Source organism: Nicotiana tabacum, chromosome 14 (assembly GCF_000715075.1).
Source record: "Nicotiana tabacum cultivar K326 chromosome 14, ASM71507v2, whole genome shotgun sequence".
NCBI lineage: Eukaryota > Viridiplantae > Streptophyta > Magnoliopsida > Solanales > Solanaceae > Nicotiana > Nicotiana tabacum.
The window spans coordinates 19,878,209-19,903,827 of NC_134093.1; the positions used below are offsets into that span (position 1 = coordinate 19,878,209).

Genomic DNA, 25,619 nt, shown 5'->3' on the forward strand with positions numbered 1-25,619 from the left:
TCTTATTTACATGCTTAACAATGGAATAAGAACTCATCTGTCGAGTTTTGGTTAGGAAGTCTTTAGAATTTGAACTTGTAGTGTTGTACTTCAAATGTCTAACATAAGAGTAAAAAGAACTTATCTTTGCACTAGTGAGCAGCAAAACAGTACTCGAAAAAAAGAACTAACAAAAGGAATTTTACACATCTAAGGGGATCAACCAGCTATGAAAAGAACAAGGCAACAATAGTAAAATTCATAACTGTTTTATTTCGAGTGTGTGCCTCGTCTGTCTTTTATAGGTAGGAAATACAGAAACCAAAAATGCATGTCATCCCCAAACTAAGACTGACGCCATGGCATCCCTTATTAATCAGAATTTACATTAGCAATTTAGCTCATACTTCCCAAGCACACATATTTCATCTCCAAATATTCATCCAACCCGTATTTAGAACCTTCACGGCCAAGACCTGATTGTTTCACGCCCCCAAATGGAGCAACCTCAGTTGAAACTAGTCCTTCATTAACTCCAACGATTCCATATTCAAGAGCCTCAGTGACACGCCAAGCTCGTTGAATATTTGTCGAGAATATATAAGCAGCTAAACCTGCATTGGTGTCATTAGCCATATGGATTGCTTCTTCCTCTGTTTTGAACTTCAAAAGAGGGGCGACAGGCCCAAATACTTCCTCCCTCGACAAGAGCATCTCACTATTAACTCCAGTTACGACTGTAGGCTCATAAAAGGTCATGCCAAGGCTATGTCTCTTCCCCCCAACGAGGACTTTGGCCCCCTTTGAAGTAGCGTCTTCTACAAAAGATTCAACCTTCTTTACTGCTGCTTCATTAATTAGAGGGCCCTGCTCCACACCTTCACTGAAACCATCTCCAACTTTCATGCTTTGGACAGCTTTTGCAAAAGCATTTGTGAATTTTTCATATATCCCTTCTTGCACAAGTATTCTATTGGCGCATACACATGTTTGTCCAGTGTTACGGAACTTTGTTGCCAGAGCTCCTTTCAAAGCTACTTCAATGTCTGCATCATCAAAGATGATGCAAGGTGCATTACCTCCTAGCTCAAGAGATACCTTCTTAACAGTGGCAGCAGCACCTGCCATTAACTTTTTCCCAACCAAGGTCGAACCTGTGAAGGTAAGTTTTCTTACTTGTGGACTCGCAAGCAGTGCATCTCCAATATCAGATGCATTTCCCATAACAACATTGACCACGCCCGGTGGTATTCCAGCTTGAAGGGAGAGTTCAGCTGCTGCTAAAGCAGTCAAGGGCGTGAGTTCAGAAGGTTTAATCACCACTGTACAACCACAAGCAAGAGCAGGGCCGACCTTTCGGGTAATCATAGCCAAGGGAAAATTCCAAGGTGTAATTGCGCCAACAACACCAACTGGTTGCTTTAAAACAAATAACCGCCTATCTGCTAATGGTGATGGAATGATGTCACCATATATACGTTTAGCCTCTTCAGCGGAGAACTCAATAAAACCAGCCCCATAACTAACTTCACCAATGGCCTCTTTTAGAGGCTTCCCTTGCTCTAGTGTCATAAGTTGTCCAAGTTCTTCTTTGTGAGCCATTATCAAATCATACCACTTCCTTAAACATTTGCTCCTTTCAGCAGCAGTAAGTTTGCTCCAAGAACTAAATGCATCATAGGCAGAAGAAATCGCATCGTTCGTCTCCTTCCCACCCATGCATGCCACATCTGTTATTACCTCCCCTGTTGCAGGGTTGTAAACCTTTATAGTCTTCCCATCATATGAATCAACCCATTTCCCTCCAATAAGAGCCTGACTCCGCAACAATCCAGAGCTTTTCAGCTTAGCAGCAACATTTTGGGCTTCCGTCGTCATCAGACGCACGGGACCTGAAAGTGAGGAACGATATAACATTGCACCAGCAGAAAGTGCCATTCTCATACGCCCACGAATCATTTGCATCAGCACACCAAAATTCCAATTTCAAGTATCCAATGCTTACTCCGATTCGTACGTTACTTTCCTGAAGAAAAAAAAAGTAAAGATGTGGAACAATAATCAGACATAACAATGTAGTTCTTTTAGGGGAAAAAAGCAAAAAAAGAAAGAAAGAAAGAAAGAAAAAGAATTACATTTTATGTTTGATTATTGTTGCACGCGTTTACTTGTTTTTCTTCAGAAAAGTTACGTACTACTCAGTACTCGGAGAATGTAATTCAATAAGATTATTAAAACAACGTGCAATTACGCATGGAAGGAATAAACTAAGAAAATCAAACGGGCACCACTCGGAAAGTGGAAAAAAAGAGAGAGACAAAGATGAGATGAAAGAGGAGTGCAATGCCTCTAAGTTTATGTTGCAATGCGCTTTCCTAAAGTTTAACAAATTTAGAAAATTCATCTCACTTCTATGCTTTTCTCTTACAAAAACAATGAAATAAGCCAACAAGAGAGAGACTAATGAGGTTGTAAATTCACCACCTGCTGTAGGTTCCATTTAAAATATCTATCATGCACAAATCCAGCTCCCTACCCAATCAGTAAAACAAAAGAATACAGCGATCACATCTAATTCCCCAAGCAATCCAGTATCAAAGGTATATCATCTCATGGACAACAATTAATTATCGAGTTCATTTCACGCACGGCCACTGAAGTTTACTCATTTGTGTCATTAAAATCACAAAATAACTTTTTAAATCATTAAAAATAACTGAACTATATGTTAGTTTCTCAGAAAATACATCTGACAGGAAAGTCAAATTTCCAGCACCAGGTAAAGAATTAGCCCGTAAATTACTTAAGCTGAATTTCGAAATTAGAAGTTAGATACACTACTAATTCTCCTGCGAGTTGATCAGTCAAGTTATCAAACAACCATGCCCCCACCTCACACAGAAAGTCCACTTTCACAACACTGAAGATCCGCTTTATTCCACCTTTTCAAAAAGACATAATAATGTTCAGCAATATTCCCATATAAATACACAGGGAAAGGCATAATCAGACCACTTTTTCAAAGAATTAAATTACAACACCTACTTGAAAAAAAATGTAAATCAAACAAGTACCATAAATCAATCTCAGCGGCAGAGAAGCAAATGAAAATCACAATAAAGTAATAAGAGAACAACAGACAGAGGGAACATCGAAGGTATAGCAAACTGACCTTTTTTGTTGTGAATTGGGAGATCTAACACAGAAGAAAGACAAGGGAAGAGAGAGGACGGCGCCCGCTGTGGTTTAGTAATAGGAAACGGGTGTGTCACTGTTCTTATCTTTGCAATAGAAAATACATTTGACAGATCGAATAACACCAACCACCTGCACAACAAACGAACGACCATTATTACTTTCCAATTTACGTGGCACGTTTAATTCGATACTATATTTAAAAAAGAAATGAAAAGATTTGAAACTTGTGTTAGATTAATTGCTCATCGATATAAAAATATTACTAAGCGTAAAATAAAAATTCTTAAATTTAATTATTTTTAAATATAAAAATATAATATTTTGTTTGAACAAACTAAGAAAAAAATATATCTACCATCAATGAGCAGAGGTGGCAAAATTGGCCGGCCAAGTCAAATTTAGGAGGGGCTTATAGCCATTCTTAGGGATGTTATTTAAAAATTAGCCAGTAGTAATTTTGTCCTAAAATTTTAACTTCAGGACAATTCAGGATATTTTTGTCCTGAAAATTTAAATTAAAAAACTTAAATTCAGGATGCATTGGCCAATTCCAAAATAGTAACCTTTTAAAGTGGCTAACTGGTGTCATTTCTACAATTTTGGAGGGTAAAACGGATCACATAAAAGACTATTTTGGTCAAACAGGCTTATAAGTCGGTCAAACTAACTTATAAGTATATTTTACCTTATCTAGACATTTGCTAAACACCTAAAGTGAAAAGCATTGCTTTTCAACTTATTAATACTTTTAGTTTAACCAAAAAATTTAGGATTTTATCATTAATACGAACTCCGATTGAATTTCTATCAGCGGTAAATAATGAGTATTTTCTTCCTAATTCTTAAAAAATACATTTCTCAATAAAAATAAAAACTAAGGGGTTGTTTGTACGCGAGAAAAAGTGGGATAAAGTGCGGTACTATATTTATATTATGTTTGATTGACGGTAAAAATTTATCCCTGAATAAATTTATACTGTCAACCAAACATAGTATAAACTTAGTCCCAGACTTAATCCTGGATATCCCATCTTATCCCACCTTATCTCATCAAACTTGATATTATTTATCTGTAACGACCCGACCGGTCGTTTTAAGCTCTAGCGCAGCATTCAGCAGTTTGAGGCCATGAGCAACTTCACTTCAGGTATTATGACTTGTACGCATAGTCGTAATTGAGATTCAGGGAGTGTTGAGTTGATTTGGAAAGAGAATTCTCATTTCAGAAGCTTAAAGTTGGAAGAATCTGACTAAGGGATGATTTTAAGTAAACGACCTCGGAATCGGGATTTGAAGGTTCCAGCAGATTCGTATGGTGATTTCGGACTTGGGCGTATATTCGGATCGGGTTTTGGATGATCCGGGAGCGTTTCAGTGCCTATTGTGGAAGTTAGCACTTTGGAAGAATTTTATAAATTTGGGTTGAAGAGCATTTCAATGTTATCAATATCTGTTTGGGATTCCGAGTTTGAGTAGCTCTGTATGGTAATTATGGTATTGGGAGTGCGTCCGAAAGTGGATACGGAGCTCCGTAGGTCATTTTGGAGTCATTTGGCTAAAGCTAGAAATTTGAATGTTTTGAGAAGTTTGACCGGAAATGGACTTTTTGATATCGTGGTCGGAATCCGATTTCGGAAGTTGGAGTAGGTCCGTATGGTGATTTAAGACTTACACGCAAAATTTGGTGTCATTCCGAGTATTTTAAGTATATTTGGGTGCGTTCGGAGTAAGTTTGAAGAATTTGAAATTTCTAAGTTGAATCAATTTGGTTTGGGGTATGATTTTTAGTTTTGATGTTGTTTTATACGTTCTGAGAGTTCGAGCGAGTCCGTTTTATGATTTCAAACTTGTTGATATGTTTGGGCGGGACCTCCGGGGCCCCGAGTGTTAACCGGACGAGGCTCGGACCAATTTTTTGAAATTTTTGAAGAAGAGCTGAAGCTTCCAGCTTCTGATATGATCACACTTGCACATGGGCAGTCACAGGTGCGAGCCACAAGCCGTAGGTGCGAAGGAAGGGAGCTGCCCAGCAACCGCAGATGCGAAGTATATTGGCGCACCTGCGAAAGCGCATGTGCGAAGGATTGGCGCGCAGAAGCAGATGGATGCGCAGGTGCGAAGGAATGGACGCACTTGCGTTTGCGCAAAATCGAGCAATTTTTTACAGGTGCGGTGCCAGGCCAAAGGGGGAAAATACGCACCTGCAAGGAATGTTCCACATGTGCGGAACCGCAGGTGTGAGTGTAACTCCGCAGGTGCGAAAATCGCAGAAGGCAGAACCTTCATTTAAGTTCGGAGTTGCATATTTTTTAGCCATTATTTCTTCATGTTCTGGGCGATTGTGGAGCATTTTGAGAGGGGATTTCAACTAGCAACTTGAAGGTAAGTTAAATCTACACACTTTGAGTTAAATACATAAATTTTGGGTGGATTATAACTTATAAATCTTGGAAATCAAAGGTTTAGATGAAAAACCTAGATTTTTATAAAAATGAGATTTTAACCACGAAAATGGTTATAGAATTGGATGAAAATTATATATATGAGTTCGTGAGGCTATGGGTAAATTTTATCTTCGAAAAATTTAGAAATCCAGGCACGCGGGCCCGATGGTGATTTTTATCGACTTTTCGATCGGGGTTAGAAATTATTATAAATTAGATTATATTGAGAATTTGAGTGTATATTAATGGGTTTGCATAATTATTGGCTAGTTTTGTGGCGTTGGGCATCGATTCGAGTTGTTTGAAGGGCTCGGAAGCCGGTTATGAAACTTCGGGCTTGTAAGAGGGAATTTATCCCATAGGTAAAATAAATCAATGTGTGCTCCTATTTGTGGGGGCTACGTACGCACGAGATGACGAGAGTCCGTGCGTAGCTACTATTATGCTTAAGTTCGAGTAGTCTAGGACCCAAATGCATACTTTACTTGTAATATTTGCAATCTTGTTGTCAATTTAAAATGCTTAAATCATGTCGAACTTTGTTAATAAATTTGTAAAAGGCTAGACATCGTTTACTTGACTTTTGAAAGAGAAATTGCCTTCTCCTTAGATAATTGCCCCTTGAGGAATTCTTAATTTTTTGTTTGAATGTGTTATCTTTTGTGGAATGGGAAGAACGCCTCGGTAGATTAAATAGATACATCTATGGTTCGCGTTATTCGACCCTCTGGTAGTGCATAGTTTAAATATTATGTTGGATCGGGCCTTACGACCTCGGTATGATTTACGCATGCTTGTATTGCTTGCCTTGAAATTTATGATAATTGATATGGCCTCACTGGCCGGAGATATAACTTGTTAAAAGATGAAAATAAATTTGGAGATGTCTTAATTATAAAAGAATCGTTTACTCATTTCATGATATTGGGCTTACAGCCGTTCTACGAAATCCATACTTAATTTCATCATTGATATATTAATTATAGCCCATAGTAAGTGTCTGAATCGACCCCTCGTTACTACTTCTTCGAGGTTAGACGGGATACTTACTGGGTACGCGTTAATTTACGTACTCATGCGACACTTGCTGCACAATTTTGTGCAAATACACATATGTTTAGCGGCTTTGTGGGCGAAGAGACGCGATTATGGCAGGGACGTAGGTGAGATGCATTCTATACTACGATCCGCAACCAACAGAGTCTCCCTCAAAGTACTTACATTTTTCCTGTCCAATTTGTATTCCGGACAGTTGTTGTATTTTATTTTACATTCCTAGTTAATGCTCATGCACTTGTGACACAGGATTTTGGGAGGATTATGGGTTGTGCTGTATTGGAAATTTTAAAGATATTATTATTTATCTTGTAAACTTCATCTTTTATGATTTAAATTGAAGGAAAAATATGTTTTCAAAAGTAACAAAATGAGAACCCAATTAAGTACTTATTGTTGGTTTGCCTGATAGTGGTGTCTGGCGCCATCACGACCTTTATGAATTTTGGGCCGTGACAACATGGTATTAGAGCACTAGGTTCACTTAGGTCTCACGAGTCATGAGCGAGTCTGGTAGAGTCTTGCTGTCACGACCCAATTTTCCCTCTGTTTGGTATCGTGATGGCACCTAGTCGTAGGGACTAGGTAAGCCTAATAATAATTAAAAACAATAATATTATTTAAATAGAATCTCATAAAATTCCCAAAACCGGTAGTACAAGTCATAAGCTCTACAGAGTATTTGCTAGAAAACTTCTAAATACAACTGTCCAAAAATAAGAATAAACAGTGCAAAATGAAAACTGAAAGGTGACTCTAAAGTCTGCGAACGCAGCAACAGGTTTACCTTGAGTCTCCACAGCAACAGTCCACAGTCCACACAGCTAGCTAACGAACAAGTACCTGGATCTGCACAAAAATATGCAGAAGAGTAGCATGAGCATACCACAGTGGTGCCCAGTAAGTATCAAGACTAACCTCGGTGGGGTAGTGACGAGGAACAGTCAAGACACCCACTGGTCTAATAAACTGAACAGAATAAGCACCTGAATAACATAAGTATGATGTCTACATAAAGACTATGCAATGTAGCTCACAATACAGTAATGACATTAAATCAAGAAACAACAAGTATCAGCGGAATATCATGAAAATGACGCAGACAAAGTGAATGGAACACAACCTAAATCCGAAATCACGAATATAGCAAGGACAAGTAATAACTCAGTAATTACAACCGCTTTTACATCAGGTTTTAGTCAACAACACCACGAGGTACCGAACCTCGGATGATTCACAACTCACGGGTCTCAATACCTGAACCCTAACACTTAGCATCATGTGCCCTCATAACACCTCATAACCATACTGGCGACTCACGTACCAATAGAGCCATTCTCACATAGAAGACAAGTAAACAAGGGTGAGCATCTATGCTCAACAATATCAAGAATACCTTTTATCTGATAAGAGTGCTTAACTACGTGTATGCTTGTGTAAGTGTCCTAACATAGTCCATACCAGCAAATAAGCATAAGGAAGAAGAAGAACGGACAACACGTAGAATATTTTCTCACAACTTTCACAAGATAAAGATCACACAGGTACGTATACCACTACACAAATATCAACAACAAGAATTCCCCCAGGCCATAAATCATCACAAATAAATCCCTGACACAGCTCACCTTGTCTCGCCACGTGTGCAATAGTAACATAAATGCTTGCCTTGTCTCGCCACACGTGCATAATAATATTCCCACCTTGTCTCGCCACATGCGCAACCCACATACATATATATCCCGCATTGTCATGCCGCATGTGCAAATATCAATGGTAACAATAGCACGGCAGAAATCTCGTGCAATCCCATAATAACAACCGCATGGCAGAAACCTCGTGCATCACAATAATAACAACCGCACGATAGAAACGTCGTGCATCACAATAATAACAACCGCACGGTAGAAACCTCGTGCATCACCACAACAAGTACAACAACAACAATGACAAAAATATAAAGTATGATAAGTAAATCAACTCAAGAACTTTAATTCACAAAAAAACGGTAGAACCAATTCACAAGGAATAACCACACTAAAGAATGCTAGGTGTAAAGAGAACAACTCAACAAAGGGAGAACTAATGTGTAGCAACGATCCCACAATATACACTTCAACAACAGGGAAGCTAACACGAATCAAATAATGCCAAATAAAACAAGTCGACTAAGTTATAGGATATCTAAACTTCTTTTAAGGTTGAGAAAATTACGAAGGATATTCAACAATTCAATTAAAGATAAGCAGCGAAAAAATAATCATAACCTCAATTAAGACTGGACAATTATAGGATGAAATAATATAAATTCTAAATAAAGATAAGCAGTTATGAAAAGATAGCATGGCTATAAAAGAGATAACAGTTTCAGTTAAGGCACATATGAATCAAGTAACAATAATTGGGGGTCATGAAGCAATTTATTCTAATTAAGTAGGTAGATGTGAATCTAGCAATTAAGATATATAATCATAACAAGAACAACTGTATATTCAATGAATACAAGGACCTAAGAACCCTAAAAGGCCAACTTCCCATAAATAAGTCTGTGCACGCACTCGTCACCTCGTGTACACGGACTACAATCAACATAGAAGATTCAAATCCTAAGGGGAAGTCCCCCACACAAGGTTAGGCAAGATACTTACCTCGAACCAAGCTCAAACAGTCCGTAAGAATGCCCTTTTCTCAATTATCCAACTCCGAATGGTACAAATCTAACCAAACACAATTGCATATCATGAATACAATGATAATAGACTCATCTAATTAATGAAATCAATATTTTAACAAAAATTCTGAAATTTGCCCTAAAACGTCGACCCGGGCCCACGTCTCGGAATCGGATAAAAGTCACAAAATACGAACATTCATTCACACACGAGTTCACTCATACCAAAATTATCCAAATCCGATATCTAAATCCCAATCAAAACTCAAAACTCTTAGTTGAAGAACTTCTTTCCATTTTTCCTAAATTTTCAATCCAAACCCGAATTTTAATGAAGAAATCAACTATAGATTAATGAAATACAACCAAGAGCGAGTTGGAAATCGTTACCCCAAAGCTATCTCTGAAAATCCCTCGAAAAATCGCCAATTCCCGAGCTCCCAAGTCAAAAAATGAAGAAATGAATCAAACCCTCGATTTGCCCCATTTTCTGCAAGTTAAACCGCATCTGCGAACCTGCCTTCGCACATGCGTCACCGCACCTGCGAAAATCCCATCGCAGGTGCGGATTCCACTCAAAACTCAGTGTCCGCTTTTGTGACCCAAGGGTCGCACCTGCGGATCCATGTCCGCTTCTGCGGTCCTTCACCGCTCCTGCGATTGCTCCATCGCATCTGCGGGCAGCGCAGATGCGGAATTTACCTCGCACCTGCGACCACTGGAACTCCTCCATTTTTCCGCTTCTGCGCTTGCCTCTCCGCACGTGCGCTCCTGCACCTGTGGTCTCTTCACCGCAGGTGCGAAAATACCAGAAGCCTAAAGACTTAGCAGTAACACAAATCAAACTTTTAATCCGTTAAGCACCCGAAACTCACCCGAGGCCCCCATGACCTCAACCAAACATACCAACAGATCCTAAAACACCATACGAACTTAGTCGAGCCTTCAAATCACATCAACTAACGATGAAACTACGCATCGCACCATGAATCGAACTTATAAATTTCAAATCTTTCAACTTCTAAAACCCGTGCCGAAACCTATCAAATCAACCTGGAATGACGTCAAATTTTGCAGGCAAGTCCCAAATAACATAACGGAGTTATTCCAACTCTCGGAATCGCATTCCGACCCTGATATCAAAAGGTCCACTTCCGGTCCAAATCTCTAAAAATTCGACTTTCGTCATTTCAAGCCTAAATCAGCAACAGACCTCGAATTTACAGTCCGGACAAGCTCCTAAGTCCAAAATCACCCAACGGAGCTAATGGAACCGACGGAACTCCATTCCGGAGTTGTCTTCACATAGTTCCCACTACGGTCAAAAATCCTAAGACTTGAGCTTCCGTTTTAGGGACTAAGTGTCCCAAATCACTCTGATACAACCGGTAACCGAATTCAACCACGCACGCAAGTCAATACACATAATATGAAGCTACTTAGGGCCTTATGCCGCCGAACGAGACTTAAATTCTCAAAACGACCGGCCGGGCCGTTACATCTTTCCCCTCTTAAACAAACGTTCGTCCTCTAACGTGATAAGCATCGCCTCGAAGTCTTGAAATCACTGAAAGCACATATTCAACATACACCCATAGGTGACCCCACATCACCCCAATCCACATAAGCCTGACGACACCATCTCAACTGTAATTTATCCTTTCTGCCAACACCGATAAGCTTTAGAGTCAAAATTCTCACCTTCCATTTATCTTCAAAAGATCCGATTCTAAATCCATAACCGATATCAGTCTCAACCAGCGGTAACAAATCATGCCTACACCCACAAGGTACGACCACACAATCAGACACACCATATATAGGCCCATAATAACATTTCTAATCACAATAGCTGCCCGAAATCAAAACCAGCATCGGTAATTAGACCTATATCCGTTAGCAACCTGTTTCAAACCTCCACAATGCTGACAATGATGCAAGAAACACAAAGGCATCATAACTATACACCCGAATCAACAAGTCACAACTAACACCATCGGGCACACATCCCGCAGGCCAAAACTCAAGAAGCACATAACGAAATTGACTAAATATGTAAAGAGAAACACATAAGATAAATATCAGACAAGCCCGACGGGCACAACTTTCTAACAATATCCTACTACAAATCAATTCAAAAGGAAAAATCAAAGTACATGAACAAATCATAAGGATCCCATCCTAGTATCACCCTCCACCGCGGCACGCAGCCCGGCTCAAACATATCAAATCACATGGAATCACGAGGGTCTCACCCTCAACTTTGAATCACAAGTCGAATACATATCATACCAATAGAAATCTTTCACTAACTCAATTATGCTAATAAAAATCTCAACACTTGCTAAACTCTCACCCCGGTAGAGTATCAAATCACAAATTATAACCAATTTATAATCACATCAAACCTGCCATAATGGACAACATGAATTCACTTCTAGTCTCGTAATAATGAATAGAAACAAACGATAAACACGGGCTACCACTCATAGAGTCTCCCAACAGCGGTAAACACCTAAACATAATACTAAGTCATGAACTTACCCATAGGTGGGACAACAAGTAGGGGAACTCGCCCCGATATGCAGGACCGAATAAAAACATGAATGGTGCCCCTCGGTAACAAATCAAAAGCATACCTGTATGACATCATCTGGCATAGTGGCCTCAAGCCTACTATACGAAACACATCAACGGGCCGGGTCTTCCCCTTTTGGGCGCCCTCTACTCGCCTGAATACTCCGCTGTGACATGCCTGTCCGGAGTCTAGGACAATCTCTCACCCTGTGGCTGATATCTTCACACTCGAAGCAACCTCTCTGCTGACGTGGCTGTGGGAACTGTGCGGTACGGGTACTCTGAGACCCATGAGAACCTGAAACACTGTGCGAAGCCTGAAGTGCAAACTGAACTGGCTGACCCACAAAACCTCTACCATGTCGTACCCTGCCTCCAAAATAAGGACCAGTAGATCTCTCCGGTCTATGAGGCCTCCTCACCTCCATTTCCTCTCTCTCCTGATCTCGCTTGTATTCTCTCTCTCTTGTGGCCTCGCCTATCTTCTCTCTCCTGGTCCCACATGCCTTCTACTCGGCGGGCGATCCCTACCACCTGCTGAAACAAAACATCTGACTCTAAATCATGAGCCATGCTGAACCGAATATCATGTCCGAGTCCCTCAATGAATCTACGGACACGCTCTCTAACTGTGGTGACCAAAGCAGGTGCATGCCTAGCCAAATCGCTGAATCTCACGGCATACTCTGACACTGACATAGTGCCCTGGCGCAGCTGCTCAAACTCTACGTGCCATGCATCTCGAAGGGACTGAGGTACAAACTCTCTCAGGAACATCTCTGAAAACTGAACCCATGTAAGTGAAGCTAACTTGGCTGGGATACCCAACTCATATGCCCGCCACCACTGGTAAGCCACTCCCCTGAGTTGGAACGTAGTAAAAGCAACCCCGCTCGTCCCCACAATACCCATAGTATGGAGAATGCGGTGACACTCCTCCAGAAAACCCTGTGCACTCTTTGAAGCCCAACCACTAAATGTAGGAGGGTCATATTTCTTGAACCTTGCAAGTCTAAGCTGCTCTTCCTCAGATGCTGCTACCCTGACCACGGGCTGAACTGGGACCACAGGCTGTGTTGCCATGACACCTGGAACTTGACCAACATGAACTCGCTGCTCTGGGGTGTGGGCGGCGGGAGTCTGGGCTCCTCCCCCGGTCTGTGAAATAGCTGGTGCAACCGGAATCAACCTCGCCTGAGCCAATGTACCAAACATGCTCAGGAACTATGCTAAGGTCTCCTGAAGTCCGGGGGTAACAGCAGGCACCTCCAGTACCTACTCCCCAATTAGAACTACTGGCGGCTCCTCAACTGCTGCCCTGGTAGATGCTCTAGCTATGGCACTTACTCCTCGTTGGCCTCTGCCTCTGCCTCTAGCGATACCTGCTCCGGGAGCAGCGTCGTCGATAACTACAGCTTGTGTCCTCACCATCTGTGAGAGAATGGAGTGATAAAAGTTCAAACTTCGAGATCAATAAGCTCTCACGATAGGAATGAAAAAAGTAAAATTGTCCTAATAGTTTCGTAGCCTCTCGAAGATAAGTACAAACGTCTCCATACCGATCCGCAAGACTCTACTAAACTCGCTTATGATTGGTAGCACCCATGAACCTAGAGCTCTAATACCAACTTGTCACAACCCAATTTTTCCTCCGTTAGGTATCGTGATAGCACCTAGTCTTAGGGACTAGGTAAGCCTAACAATAATTAAAAACAACAACATTATTTAAATAGAATCTCTTAAAATTCCCAAAATCGGTAGTACAAGTCATAAGCTCTACAGAGTGTTTGCTAGAAAACTTCTAAATACAACTGTCCAGAAATAATAATAAACAGTGCAAAACGAAAACTGGAAGGTGACTCCGAAGCTTGCGAATGCAGCAACAGGTTTACCTTGAGTCTCCACAGCAACAGTCCACACAGCTAGCTAACGAACAACTACCTGGATATGCACAAAAATGTGCAGAAGAGTAGCATAAGCACACCACAGTGGTGCCCAGTAAGTATCAAGACTAACCTCGGTAGGGTAGTGACGAGGAACAATCAAGACACCTACTAGTCTAATAAACTGAACAGATATAAACACATGAATAACAGAAGTATGATGTCTACATAAAAACTATGCAATATGGCTCACAATACAGTAATGGCATTAAAGCAAGAAACAACAAGTATTAGCGGAATATCATGAAAATGACGCAGACAAAGTGAACGGAACACAACCTAAATCCGGAATCACGAATATAGCAAGGACAAGTAATAAATCAGTAATTACAACCGCTTTTACATCAAGTTTTAGTTAACAACACCACGAGGTACCGAACTTCGGATGATTCACAACTCACGGGTCTCAATACGTGAACCCTAACACTTGGCATCCTGTGCCCTCATAACACCTCATAACCACACTGACGACTCATGTGCCAATAGAGCCATTCTCACATAGAAGACAAGTAAACAAGGGTGAGCATCTATGCTCAACAAGTTCAAGAATACCTCTTATCCGATAAGAGTGCTTAACTACGTGTATGCTTGTGCAAGTGTCCTAACGTAGTCCATACCAGCAAATAAGCATAAGGAAGAAGAAGAACGAACAACACGTAGAATATTTTCTCACAACTTTCACAAGATAAAGCTCACACAGGTACGTATACCACTACACAAATATCAACAACAAGAATGCCCCAGGCCATAAATCATCACAAATCAATCCCTAACACAGCCCACCTTGTCTCGCCACGTGTGCAATAGTAACATAAATGCCCACCTTGTCTCGCCACACATGCATAATAATGTTCCCACCTTGTCTCGCCACATGCGCAACCCACACACACACACACACACACACACACACACACACACACACACATATATATATATATATATATATATATATATATATATATATATATATATATATATATATATATATATACACACACACACACACACACACACACATATCCCATCTTGTCATGCCGCATGTACAAATATCAATGGTAATAATAGCACGGCAGAAACCTCGTGCAACCCTATAATAACAACCGCACGGCAGAAACCTCATGCATCACAATAATAATAATCGCACAGTAGAAACCTCATGCATCACAATAATAACAACCATATGGTAGAAACCTCGTGCATCACCACAACAAGTACAATAACAACAATGACAAAAATACAAAGTACGATAAGTAAATCAACTCAAGAACTTTAATTCACAAAGAAACGGTAGAACCAATTCACAAGGAATAACCACACTAAAGAATGCTAGGTGTAAAGAGAACAACTCAACAAAGGGAGAACTAATGTGTAGCAACGATCCCACAATATACACTTCAACAACAGGGAAGCTAACACGAATCAAATAATGCCAAATAAAACAAGTCGACTAAGTTATAGGATATCTAAACTTCTTTTAAGGTTGAGGAAATTACGAAGGATATTCAACAATTCAATTAAGCATAAGCATCGAAAAAATAATCATAACTTTAATTAAGACTGAACAAGTATAGGATGAAATAATATAAATTTCAAATAAAGATAAGCAGTTATGAAAAGATAGCATGGCTATAAAAGAGATAACAGTTTCAGTTAAGGCACATATGAATCAAGTAACAATAATAGTGGGTCATGAAGCAATTGATTCTAATTAAGCAGGTAGATGTGAATCTAGCTATTAAGATATATAATCATAACAAGAACAAATGCATATTCAATGAATACAAGGACCTAAGAACCCTAAAAGGCCAACTTCCCACAAATAAGTCTGTGCACGCACTCGTCACCTCGTGTACACGGACTACAATCAACATAGAAGACTCAAATCCTAAGGGGAAGTCCCCCACACAAGGTTAGGCAAGATACTTACCTCGAACCAAACTCAAATAGTCCGTAAGAATGCCCTTTCCTCAATTACCCGACTCCGAATGGTCCAAATCTAACCAAACACAATTGCATATCATGAATACAATGATAATAGACTCATCTAATTAATGAAATCAATATTTTAACAACAATTCCGAAATTTGCCCAAAAAAGTCGACCCGGGACCACGTCTCGAAATCAGGTAAAAGTCACAAAATATGAATACCCATTTACTCACGAGTTCACTCGTACCAAAATTATCCAAATCCGATGTCTAAATCCCAATCAAAACTCAAAACTCTTAGTTGAAGAACTTCGTCCCATTTTCCCTAAATTTTCAATCCAAACCCTAAATTTAATGAAGAAAACAACTATAGATTAATGAAATACAACCAAGAACGAGTTGAAAATCATTACCCCAAAGCTCTCTCTGAAAATCCCTCGAAAAATCGCCAATTCCCGAGCTCCCAAGTCCAAAAATGAAGAAATGAATCAAACCCTCGATTTGCCCCATTTTCTGCCAATTAAACCGCATCTGCGGACCTGCCTTCGCACATGCGTCACCGTACCTGCGGAATACCCATCGCAAGTGCGGATTCCACTCAAAACTCAGTGTCCACTTCTGCGATCCAAGGGTCGCACCTGCGGACCCATGTCCGCTTTTGCGGTCCTTCACCGCTCCTGCGATTGCTCCATCGCATCTGCGGGCAGCGCAGATGCGGAATTTACCTCGCACCTGCGACCACTGGCACTCCTCCATTTTTTCGCTTCTGCGCTTGCCTCTCCGCACGTGCGCTCCCGCACCTGCGGTCTCTTCACCGCAGGTGCAAAAATACCATAAGCCTGAAGACTTAGCAATAACACAAATCAAACTTTTAATCCGTTAAGTACCCGAAACTCACCCGTGGCCCCCGGGACCTCAACAAAACATACCAACCATTCCTAAAACACCATACGAACTTAGTCGAGCCCTCAAATCACATCAACTAATGATGAAACTACGCATCACACCATGAATCGAACTTATAAATTTCAAATCTTTCAACTTCTAAAACCCGTGCCGAAACCTATCAAATCAACCCGGAATGACGTCAAATTTTGTAGGCAAGTCCCAAATAACGTAACAGATCTTTTCCAACTCTCAAAATTGCATTTCGACCCCGATATCAAAAGGTCCACCTAAATTCGACTTTCGCCATTTCAAGCCTAAATCAGCTACAGACCTCGGATTTACAGTCCGGACATGCTCCTAAGTCCAAAATCACCCAACGGAGCTAATGGGACCGACGGAACTCTATTCCGGAGTTGTCTTTACATAGTTCTGACTACAGTCAAAAATCCTAAGACTTGAGCTTCCATTTTAAGGACTAAGTGTCCCAAATCACTCTGAAATAACCGGTAATCAAATTCAATCAGGCACGTAAGTTAATACACATAATATGAAGCTGCTCAAGGTCTTATGCCGCCGAACGAGACTTAAATTCTCAAAACCACCGGTCGAGTCGTTACACTTGTGGATCGGTATGAAGACGTCTGTACTTATCTTTGAGAGGCTACAAGGCTATTAGGAGCACTTTCCTTCTTTATTCCTCATCGTGAGATTTGATTCCTTTGAGGCTTATGCCTTCATTTCTTTCCCATTCAATCTTATACAACGTGAAGCGCTGGTTATAAATTGGGAATTGAGGAATTGTAATGGTACTACAGATATGGTGCAGGATGTTTCTCCCTGCGTAGTTGATTTGGGCTATTATCGTCGCCTTGTGGAAGGATATTTTGTCATTTCATCTCAGTAGTTGTACTTCTGAGAGCTTTGAGGCTATGCACATGTTGCTATGATACTTATGAGTTGTTATTGCACAGTATTGATGTGATAGTATGATGCTTGCCTATGTGTCGGGGCATTGAATGACTTGAAATGAGGTTTACTCAGTGCATGATTCAGAGATTCAGTATTTTACTTCTGACGGAGGAAAGACAAGTGAACTAAGAATGTTCAGACTTGGGTTGATGGAGTAGCGAGACTTGATATTTTCGAGCGTGGTGGAATCTTCGCCTGTGATGTGGTGTCATCGTCCTTGATTGGTGTTAATGTGTTACGTTCACCGATGTTATGGTTTCCTTCAATTCGCCTTGGGGAAGAGTATTGTAAACGGTACCGGGAAAGCAACTGTCAGAGGTCGCAGTGTGCAGTGGTTCAGGATCGAATCGACATTCCTGGTATTGATGGCTCGAGAAAGATGAATTCCGAAAAGGTTTATAGTTAGTAGAGATCTATCGATTCAAGTGCTACATAAATATATTTTGACTTAAGGCAACAACTGGGTAGCGAAAGATGAGGAAGGACATATGGGAGGTGCCTTGTGGTGGATAAACTTATAAAAGTCCAAGTGTGAGAAACAGGAGTCGGGTAGTTGCTTAAAGGAGTGAGCTTGACTAAAGTGGGAGAGTGGCATAGTAGCATGTGGGTTATGTGGTAGGATGACTACACTCCTGGAGAAGAGGTTAGAGTGAATTGAGATTCATAGTGGACAGTGACGAGGTCTACGGACTTAATTCGAAATATTGGCTATTATACGACGGGAGATTTGGATACAACAGAAAGCAGTTGTTTGATATGAAGGAGGATACAACATGACTTTGGATTTAAAGGTATTGTCACACCTTTAGTTTATGTCCGTGAGGGGTGGACAAATTTGTACAACTGGTGAATGAGCACAGGCTCAGATAGGTTATCTCCTACGAGTAGGTTAGCGGTCGCGTGGTGTTGACGAAGCTTCTGCGAAGAATTCTATTGGCTAACCGGTAAGAGATCAAATATGTAAATGTGGCTAGTGGGTTCGGAGTGTTCATGAAAGGTTTAACAGAAAGATTTCGAGGAATTTGGCGAGTTGGTTGTGCAAGATCGGTTCAAAGAAGGAATCTTGGCGGGTTCTAGAGTTATACAATGGTAGCTTCAGGCTAAGTGGGAGAGCCCCACCATCTATGATTGGATTACGTAGTTGTCAACTTGTACGGTTTCTGGTTATCGGTGTATTGGTGGGTTATTGCGACTAAGGAAATAAAATATCGGTGGTAATTTGAGCAAAGGATTTGAGGAATGTGTGTTGTATTTGGCCTTATCGATTCATGTTCAGGTTTTTGGAAAGACTCAGAGTCTATGTTTCGTGTAGATGTGATGTACAAGGAAAGTGATTCAGCCGGGTGCTTATTGAGAGAGTGTTCATGTGCTAGCCGAGCCTTGGTGTTGATTATATTCGGGACCAGGTCGGAATGGGTGACTCTCAACAATAGTCCTAATGGATTCAAATGTAAAGTGTGGTGCCTAAGGATTTCGAGCTTGTAGTATGGTTAAGTATCGAGCTTTTGCAGCGGATTATGATAAAGGAGCTTGGAGTGTTCCATGTTATCTTTGGTCTACGGGGTGTCATGAGAGGAATAAAAGCATGTAACTTGGAATTTATAGAAGAATTATTAGAATGGGTGTATCAGTTGAAGACGCGATCATGCGCACAAGGAGGGTATGGAATGGTTCGTGGGTATTGAGTCAATGTGGTCTTGTGAAATGGGATCACTCAGGACGAGTGCAGATTGAGTTTGCTATGTTTTGAATGGAGCTATTATTATCCCTAAGGCAAGTCCAGGGTAAATTAGAAGGAGTCATATCAGTTAGTAATGGTTGAATCGGCATATGATGGCAATGATCAGCTCCTTCAGTGTGTCGGGTTACTCATGTGATTGGTGACGGTACGTGCGAGGTTTGACGGTCGCCGTAACTAATCTTATTTGGAGGCTTTCGAGTATTATGGCCTGTTATGTGCAGATGGATCCCAGAAGAGTTGTGGTGGTTTAGACCACTACTTGAGGTTGGTATTTTCTGCGGATATGAGAATTTAGTCACGTGTTGCAATGGTTCCCTTGAAATGAGTTAAGTAGAAGGTTTCTATATGATGAAGTATTTACCCTATTAGTGGTTCGGGAATTATGATGAAATTCTTGTACTCTTGCGCATTTGCGTGATTAAGCGCATCAAGTAGCATGGGATTCAAAAGTTGAGGATTCGAGATTTCGGTTCGGTGTTGACAAGGATGTCATGAGCTCGGATGAGCAGGAAAAAATATTCAGATGTTTAAAGTAAGATGGTATTGTTTTCACCATCACCTAAGGTCGATATCATGTGTAAGAGGCCTTGTGTATTGATTTGCAGATCCTTGATTCTCTTTTCAACATTTTATGGTCGGTGGTATGGATGTGCAGACTTGTTACCTGGGCGGAAGGTCGTGTGAGCGTATCCCACGGGAAGATGGTATAAGTGTGACATGTAGTCACTTGATTGAGTGAATATTGAAACCAAGTGTGAAGATTGTGGCGGTATCGCTAATTCGAGAATTTATGCCTGGAGGGTGCTCGGTTCAATTGGTTGTGGACTGTGGAAGTTTGTTCCGGTTATGATGGTTGTTCTTGTGTGTTATAGGAAAAAAGGTTATTATGGATCCTTGAAAGGTTATTAGCCTATTACGGTGCGATCAGAATCGGCTTGAGGTATGTAGATGGGTTTAAATATGAATATGGGCTCTATATCAGGCCGAATGAGTTCATTTCAGCATAGCGCTCCTTAGGGAAGAGTATTCGGACGTTGGACGTCGTTTCATCGACGACTATTTCATGTAATACTATATTGTGTCGTGTGAGCTGTGAAACGGCTTGATAAATTTCTTATGTGTTGAGGTTCCGCGTAGCGATGGTGTTATGTGAGCAGGATGGCTCTCGAGATTCAGATCATATATCGCACCTTAGTTGTGCTTGAGTTTTGTAGCGTATGGCGTTGTCGGTTCTCCCAGGGATGGTATTATGCACTTAGCGTGCTTATGTCCGATATTCGGATATTTTGTAATAATGAGCATTCTAGCTCGATAAATATCTCCTTATTTAGATTTTCATGTGTGGATCGGGTGGCACGCCGCCACAGGTATGTTGTTTGAATCGGGTTATGTGCCGTAACAGTGTGATGTTGAGTACAATCCCCCATATTCTATTTTGCGTATTTTGTGTCCCATTTTCTGAGGAAGGTTCATGACACCTTTTCGGTTGTCTAATTAGTTACGTGGGTTGAGTAATCTTTTCTAGAGTTCATTTTTCCTTAGGTATCACTTTCGAGTTGGTAGCTTGCTCGCACATTGTGGCATCACATGAGACTTTTGGCAGAGTCTAAGGTGGCTTATTGCCCGGACATCTTATACTGGGTGAGGCGAGATTATTGGATCCAGGATCAGTGCGATCAGATTATACGAAGCATAGTAAAGAGCAAATATCATTATTTAGTTATAATAGGGTGATGATTCTAGTCAAGAGGAGAGACTCAATGATTTGTTGACTCAACAGTTTGTTATGAATTTCTACACGTCTCTTCCATCATGGCGGTATTGCAAGAGTTGGAACCAAACTTATATATGTCATGAGGTGCATGGTGAGCATCAGATTCGGGGAGTGTCGGCTATTATGGTCAGAGAATGTTATTATGGTCATGTGAATATTGCAGTGCATGGTGTGAATTCGGCAAAGGTATGCAGCCGTGTTCTGGTACATCGTGTGGTGATTGATACGGTGTTCGTATGTTGGAACAGGCCTGGCAGAGAATTTTGGATGTTGGAACTGGGCTCTAAGGCTTATTTTCCTAAATAAAAGAGAATATCTTCAGCTTTGATCGAGCTAATGTGCTCAGCTGAGTTGTGGTAGCACGGGTGGGTGCACGAGGTGTTAAATAGTGATTTCTAACAACTCCAGCGCAATTCTTAGCACGTTCGAGGACGAACGCATTTTTAAGTGGGAGAGAATGTAACGACCCAACCGATCGTTTTGAGCTCTAGCGCGCCGTTCAGCAGTTTGAAGCCATGAGGAACTTCACTTCAAGTATTATAACTTGTACGCGTAGTCGGAATTAAGATTCAGGAAGTTCAGAGTTGATTTGGAAAGAGAATTCTCATTTCGGAAGCTTAAAGTTGGAAGAATCTGACTAAGGGATGATTTTGAGAAAACGACCTCGAAATCGGGATTTGAAGGTTCCAGCAAGTTCGTATGATGATTTCGGACTTGGGCGTATGTTCGGATCGGGTTTTGGATGACCGAGGAGCATTTCAGCGCCTATTGTGGAAGTTACCACTTTGGAAGAATTTTATAAATTTGGGTTGAAGAGTATTTCAATGTTATCAATATCCGTTTGAGATTCCGAGTCTGGAAATAACTCCGTATGGTGATTCTGGTATTGGAAGCACGTCCGGAAGTGGATTAGGAGGTCCGTAGGTCATTTTGGAGTCATTTGGCTAAAGCTAGAAATTTGAAGGTTTTGAGAAGTTTGATCGGAAGTGAACTTTTTGATATCGGGGTCGGAATCCCATTTCGGAAGTTGGAGTAGGCCTGTATAGTTATTTAAGACTTGCACGCAAAATTTGGTATCATTCCGAGTAGTTTAAGTGTATTTCGGCGCGTTAAATCAATTTGAAATTTCTAAGTTAAATCAATTTGGTTTGGGGTATAATTTTTAGTTTTGATGTTGTTTTACACGTTTCGAGAGTTCGAGCGAGTCCGTTTTATGATTTCAAACTTGTTGGTATATTCGGACGGGACCCCCGGGGCCCTGAGTGTTAACCGGACGAGGCTCAGGCCAATTCTTTGGAATTTTTGAAGAAGAGCTGAAGCTTCCAGCTTCTGGTCTGATCGCACCTGTGCATGGGCAGTCGCAGGTGCGAGCCACAAGTCGTAGGTGCGAAGGAAGGGAGCTGCCCAGCAACCGCAGATATGAAGTATACTGGCGCACCTGCGAATGCGCAGGTGCGAAGGATTGGCGCGCAGAAGCGAATAGATGCGCAGGTGCGAAGGAATGGGCGCACCTGCGTTTGCGCAAAAGCGAGCAATTTTTCGCAGGCCAAAGGGGGGAAATGCGCACCTGCGAGGAATGTTCCGCAGGTGCGAGTGTAACTCTGCAGGTGCGAAAATCGCAGAAGGCAGAACCTTCATTTAAGTCCGGAGTTGCGTATTTTTTAGCCATTATTTCTTCATGTTCTGGGCGATTGTGGAGCATTTTGAGAGGGGATTTCAACTAGCAACTTGAAGGTAAGTTAATTCTACACACTTTGAGTTAAATACATAGATTTTAGGTGGATTATAACTTATAAATCTTGGAAATCAAAGGTTTAGATAAAAAAACCCAGATTTTTATAAAAATGAGATTTTAACCACGAAAATGGTTATGGAATTGGATGGAAATTATATATATATGAGTTCGTGAGGCTATGGGTAAACTTTATCTTCGAAAAATTTTGGAATCCGGGCACGCAGGCCCGAAGGTATTTTTTTTATCAACTTTTCGATCGGGGTTAGAAATTATTATAAATTGGATTATATTGAGAATTTGAGTGTATATTAATGGGTTTGCATAATTATTGGCTAGTTTTGGGGCGTTGGGCATCGATTCGAGTTGTTTGAAGGGTTCGGAAGCCGGCTATGGAACTTCGGAGCGAGCTAAGTCTCCTTTCTAACCTTGTAAGAGAGAATTTACCCCATAGGTGAAATAAATCAATGTGTGCTCCTATTTGTGGGGGCTATATACGCACTAGGTGATGAGAGTCCGTGCGTAGCTACTATTATGCTTAAGTTCGAGTAGTCTAGGGCCCAAAGGCATGCTTTACTTGTAATATTTGCAATCTTGTTGTCAATTTAAAATGCTTAAATCATGTCGAACTTTGTTAATAAATTTCTAAAAGGCTAGACATCGTTTACTTGACTTTTAAAAGAGAAATTGCCTTCTCATCGAATAATTGCCCCTTGCGGAATTCTTGATTTATTGTTTGAATGTGTTATCTTTTGTAGAACGGGCCGAACACCTAGGTAGATTAAATAGATGCATCTATGGTTCGAACCATTCGACCCTCTAGCAGTGCATAGTTTAAATATTATGTTGGATCGGGCCTTACGATCTCGGTATAATTTACGCATGCTTGTATTGCTTGCCTTGAAATTTATGATAATTGATATGGCCTCACTGACCGGAGATATAACTTGTTAAAAGATGAAAATAAATTTGGAGATGTCTTAATTATAAAAGAATTGTTTACTCATTTCATGATATTGGGCTTACAGCCGTTCTACGAAATTCATACTTAATTTTATCATTGGTATATTAATTATAACCCATAGTAAGTGTCTGAGTCGACCCCTCGTCACTACTTCTTTAAGGTTAGGCAGGATACTTACTGGGTACGCGTTGATTTACGTAATCATGCTATACTTGCTGTACATTTTTGTGCAGGTACATATATGTTTAGTGGCTTTGTGGGCGCAGAGGCGCGATTATGGCAGAGACTTAGGTGAGCTGCATTCTCTTCGACGATCCGCAACCAACAGAATCTCCCTTAGAGTACTTATATTTTTTCTGTCCAATTTGTATTCCGGACAGCTGTTGTATTTTATTTTACATTCCTAGTTAATGCGCATGCACTTGTGACACCGGATTTTGGGAGGATTATGGGTTGTGCTGTATTGAAAATTTAAAAGATATTATTATTTATCTTGTAAATTTCATCTTTTATGATTTAAATTGAAGGAAAAATATATTTTCAAAAGTAACAAAATGAGAACCCAATTAAGTACTTATTGTTGGCTTGGCTGACAGTGGTGTCCAGCGCCATCACGACCTTTATGAATTTTGAGTCGTGACATTATCCCACCTCTCAGGTGGGATAAATTAGTCTAAAAATTATAATTTCAAGACTATAATATCGGGATATATTAATACGCGTACCAAACAATCCCTAACTTTATCTCTACTCCACAATTGTGGCCTACTTTACCTCACAAAGATACTTTTAAAATTATACAAGTCTTTAAAAAAAAATTAAGGTTAGAGGGGGCGATACTTTCAAAAGTACTTTTTGATTGGAGATGGGTCATCACCGAGTAAAAGAATTTAGGATAGATGGGGGTGATACTTTCGAAATTTAAGGATTGTTTTAGGAAAGTATTTTTTGATTGGAGAGCACTTTTCTATGTAAAAGATGGAATATTCACAAAATCTCAAAAGGATATCCAAATACATTTTTTGTCTGTTACAAAATTTTCATCAAACGTAGAATCAAACCTCTCTATAACAGCCTTATTTGTTTCGAATATTTTTGAATAATTATAACGAAATGCTAATATATAGAACATATATTATAGCATAACATGAAAATTGGTTTCGAAAAAACTTGACTTTTATAATAAAATATTGTTATATAAAAATATTGTTTGTTACAGAGATGTCCGACTATATTTCTCTAAAATTAATTATTGGAAAGCCATCAAATATACGAACTTCCCACACTCTTCTCAGGCAATCCATTTTTTTCTTTTAAAACTGCATATGATCCGTGACTTGTTAGTTTGGCTCAATTTGAACTAAGGTGGACTATATGTAATGGTAGATTCCTAAAAGGAATTTAAAAATAAGATTAGAGTGTCACACCTTTGAACCAGTGACATAAAACAATATTTTTGACATAAATTGTACTCCTATTTTGGGATATAATGCGAACGCCTCCATTCATCTCTTTGAATTCCTCCATTTGTTTGGTTCTTAACTTCTTAAATCTTAGCGATACCGATTGAATGTCCTGGCTCTTAGCTTATCTTATTTTGAATCCAGTATATTGGAGAAAAAAAATACTAAAACATATTACAAAAAACTATTTACTGATCATCTTGCTCATCTTGCTTTATTGAATCTCATTCCATTGCCATCCCTATTTACAGTGGCGGATGGAGCACATAACATATTTCAAAAACTACTACTAC

The 25,619-nt window shown here is 40.3% G+C and overlaps 1 protein-coding gene across 1 annotated transcript; it reads right to left on the bottom strand.

Annotated features, from left to right (window-relative positions):
- Positions 1 to 209: 209 nt before the first annotated feature.
- LOC107830185 (succinate-semialdehyde dehydrogenase, mitochondrial) lies at positions 210 to 3,315 on the bottom strand. Its single transcript, XM_016657663.2, has 2 exons — positions 3,152 to 3,315; positions 210 to 2,005 (listed from the first exon to the last, which is right to left on the bottom strand). Exon 2 carries the CDS (start codon positions 1,942 to 1,944, stop codon positions 376 to 378), a length of 1,569 nt encoding a protein of 522 aa, XP_016513149.1. The 5' UTR covers positions 1,945 to 2,005; positions 3,152 to 3,315; the 3' UTR covers positions 210 to 375.
- Between the last annotated feature and the right edge of the window lie 22,304 nt (positions 3,316 to 25,619).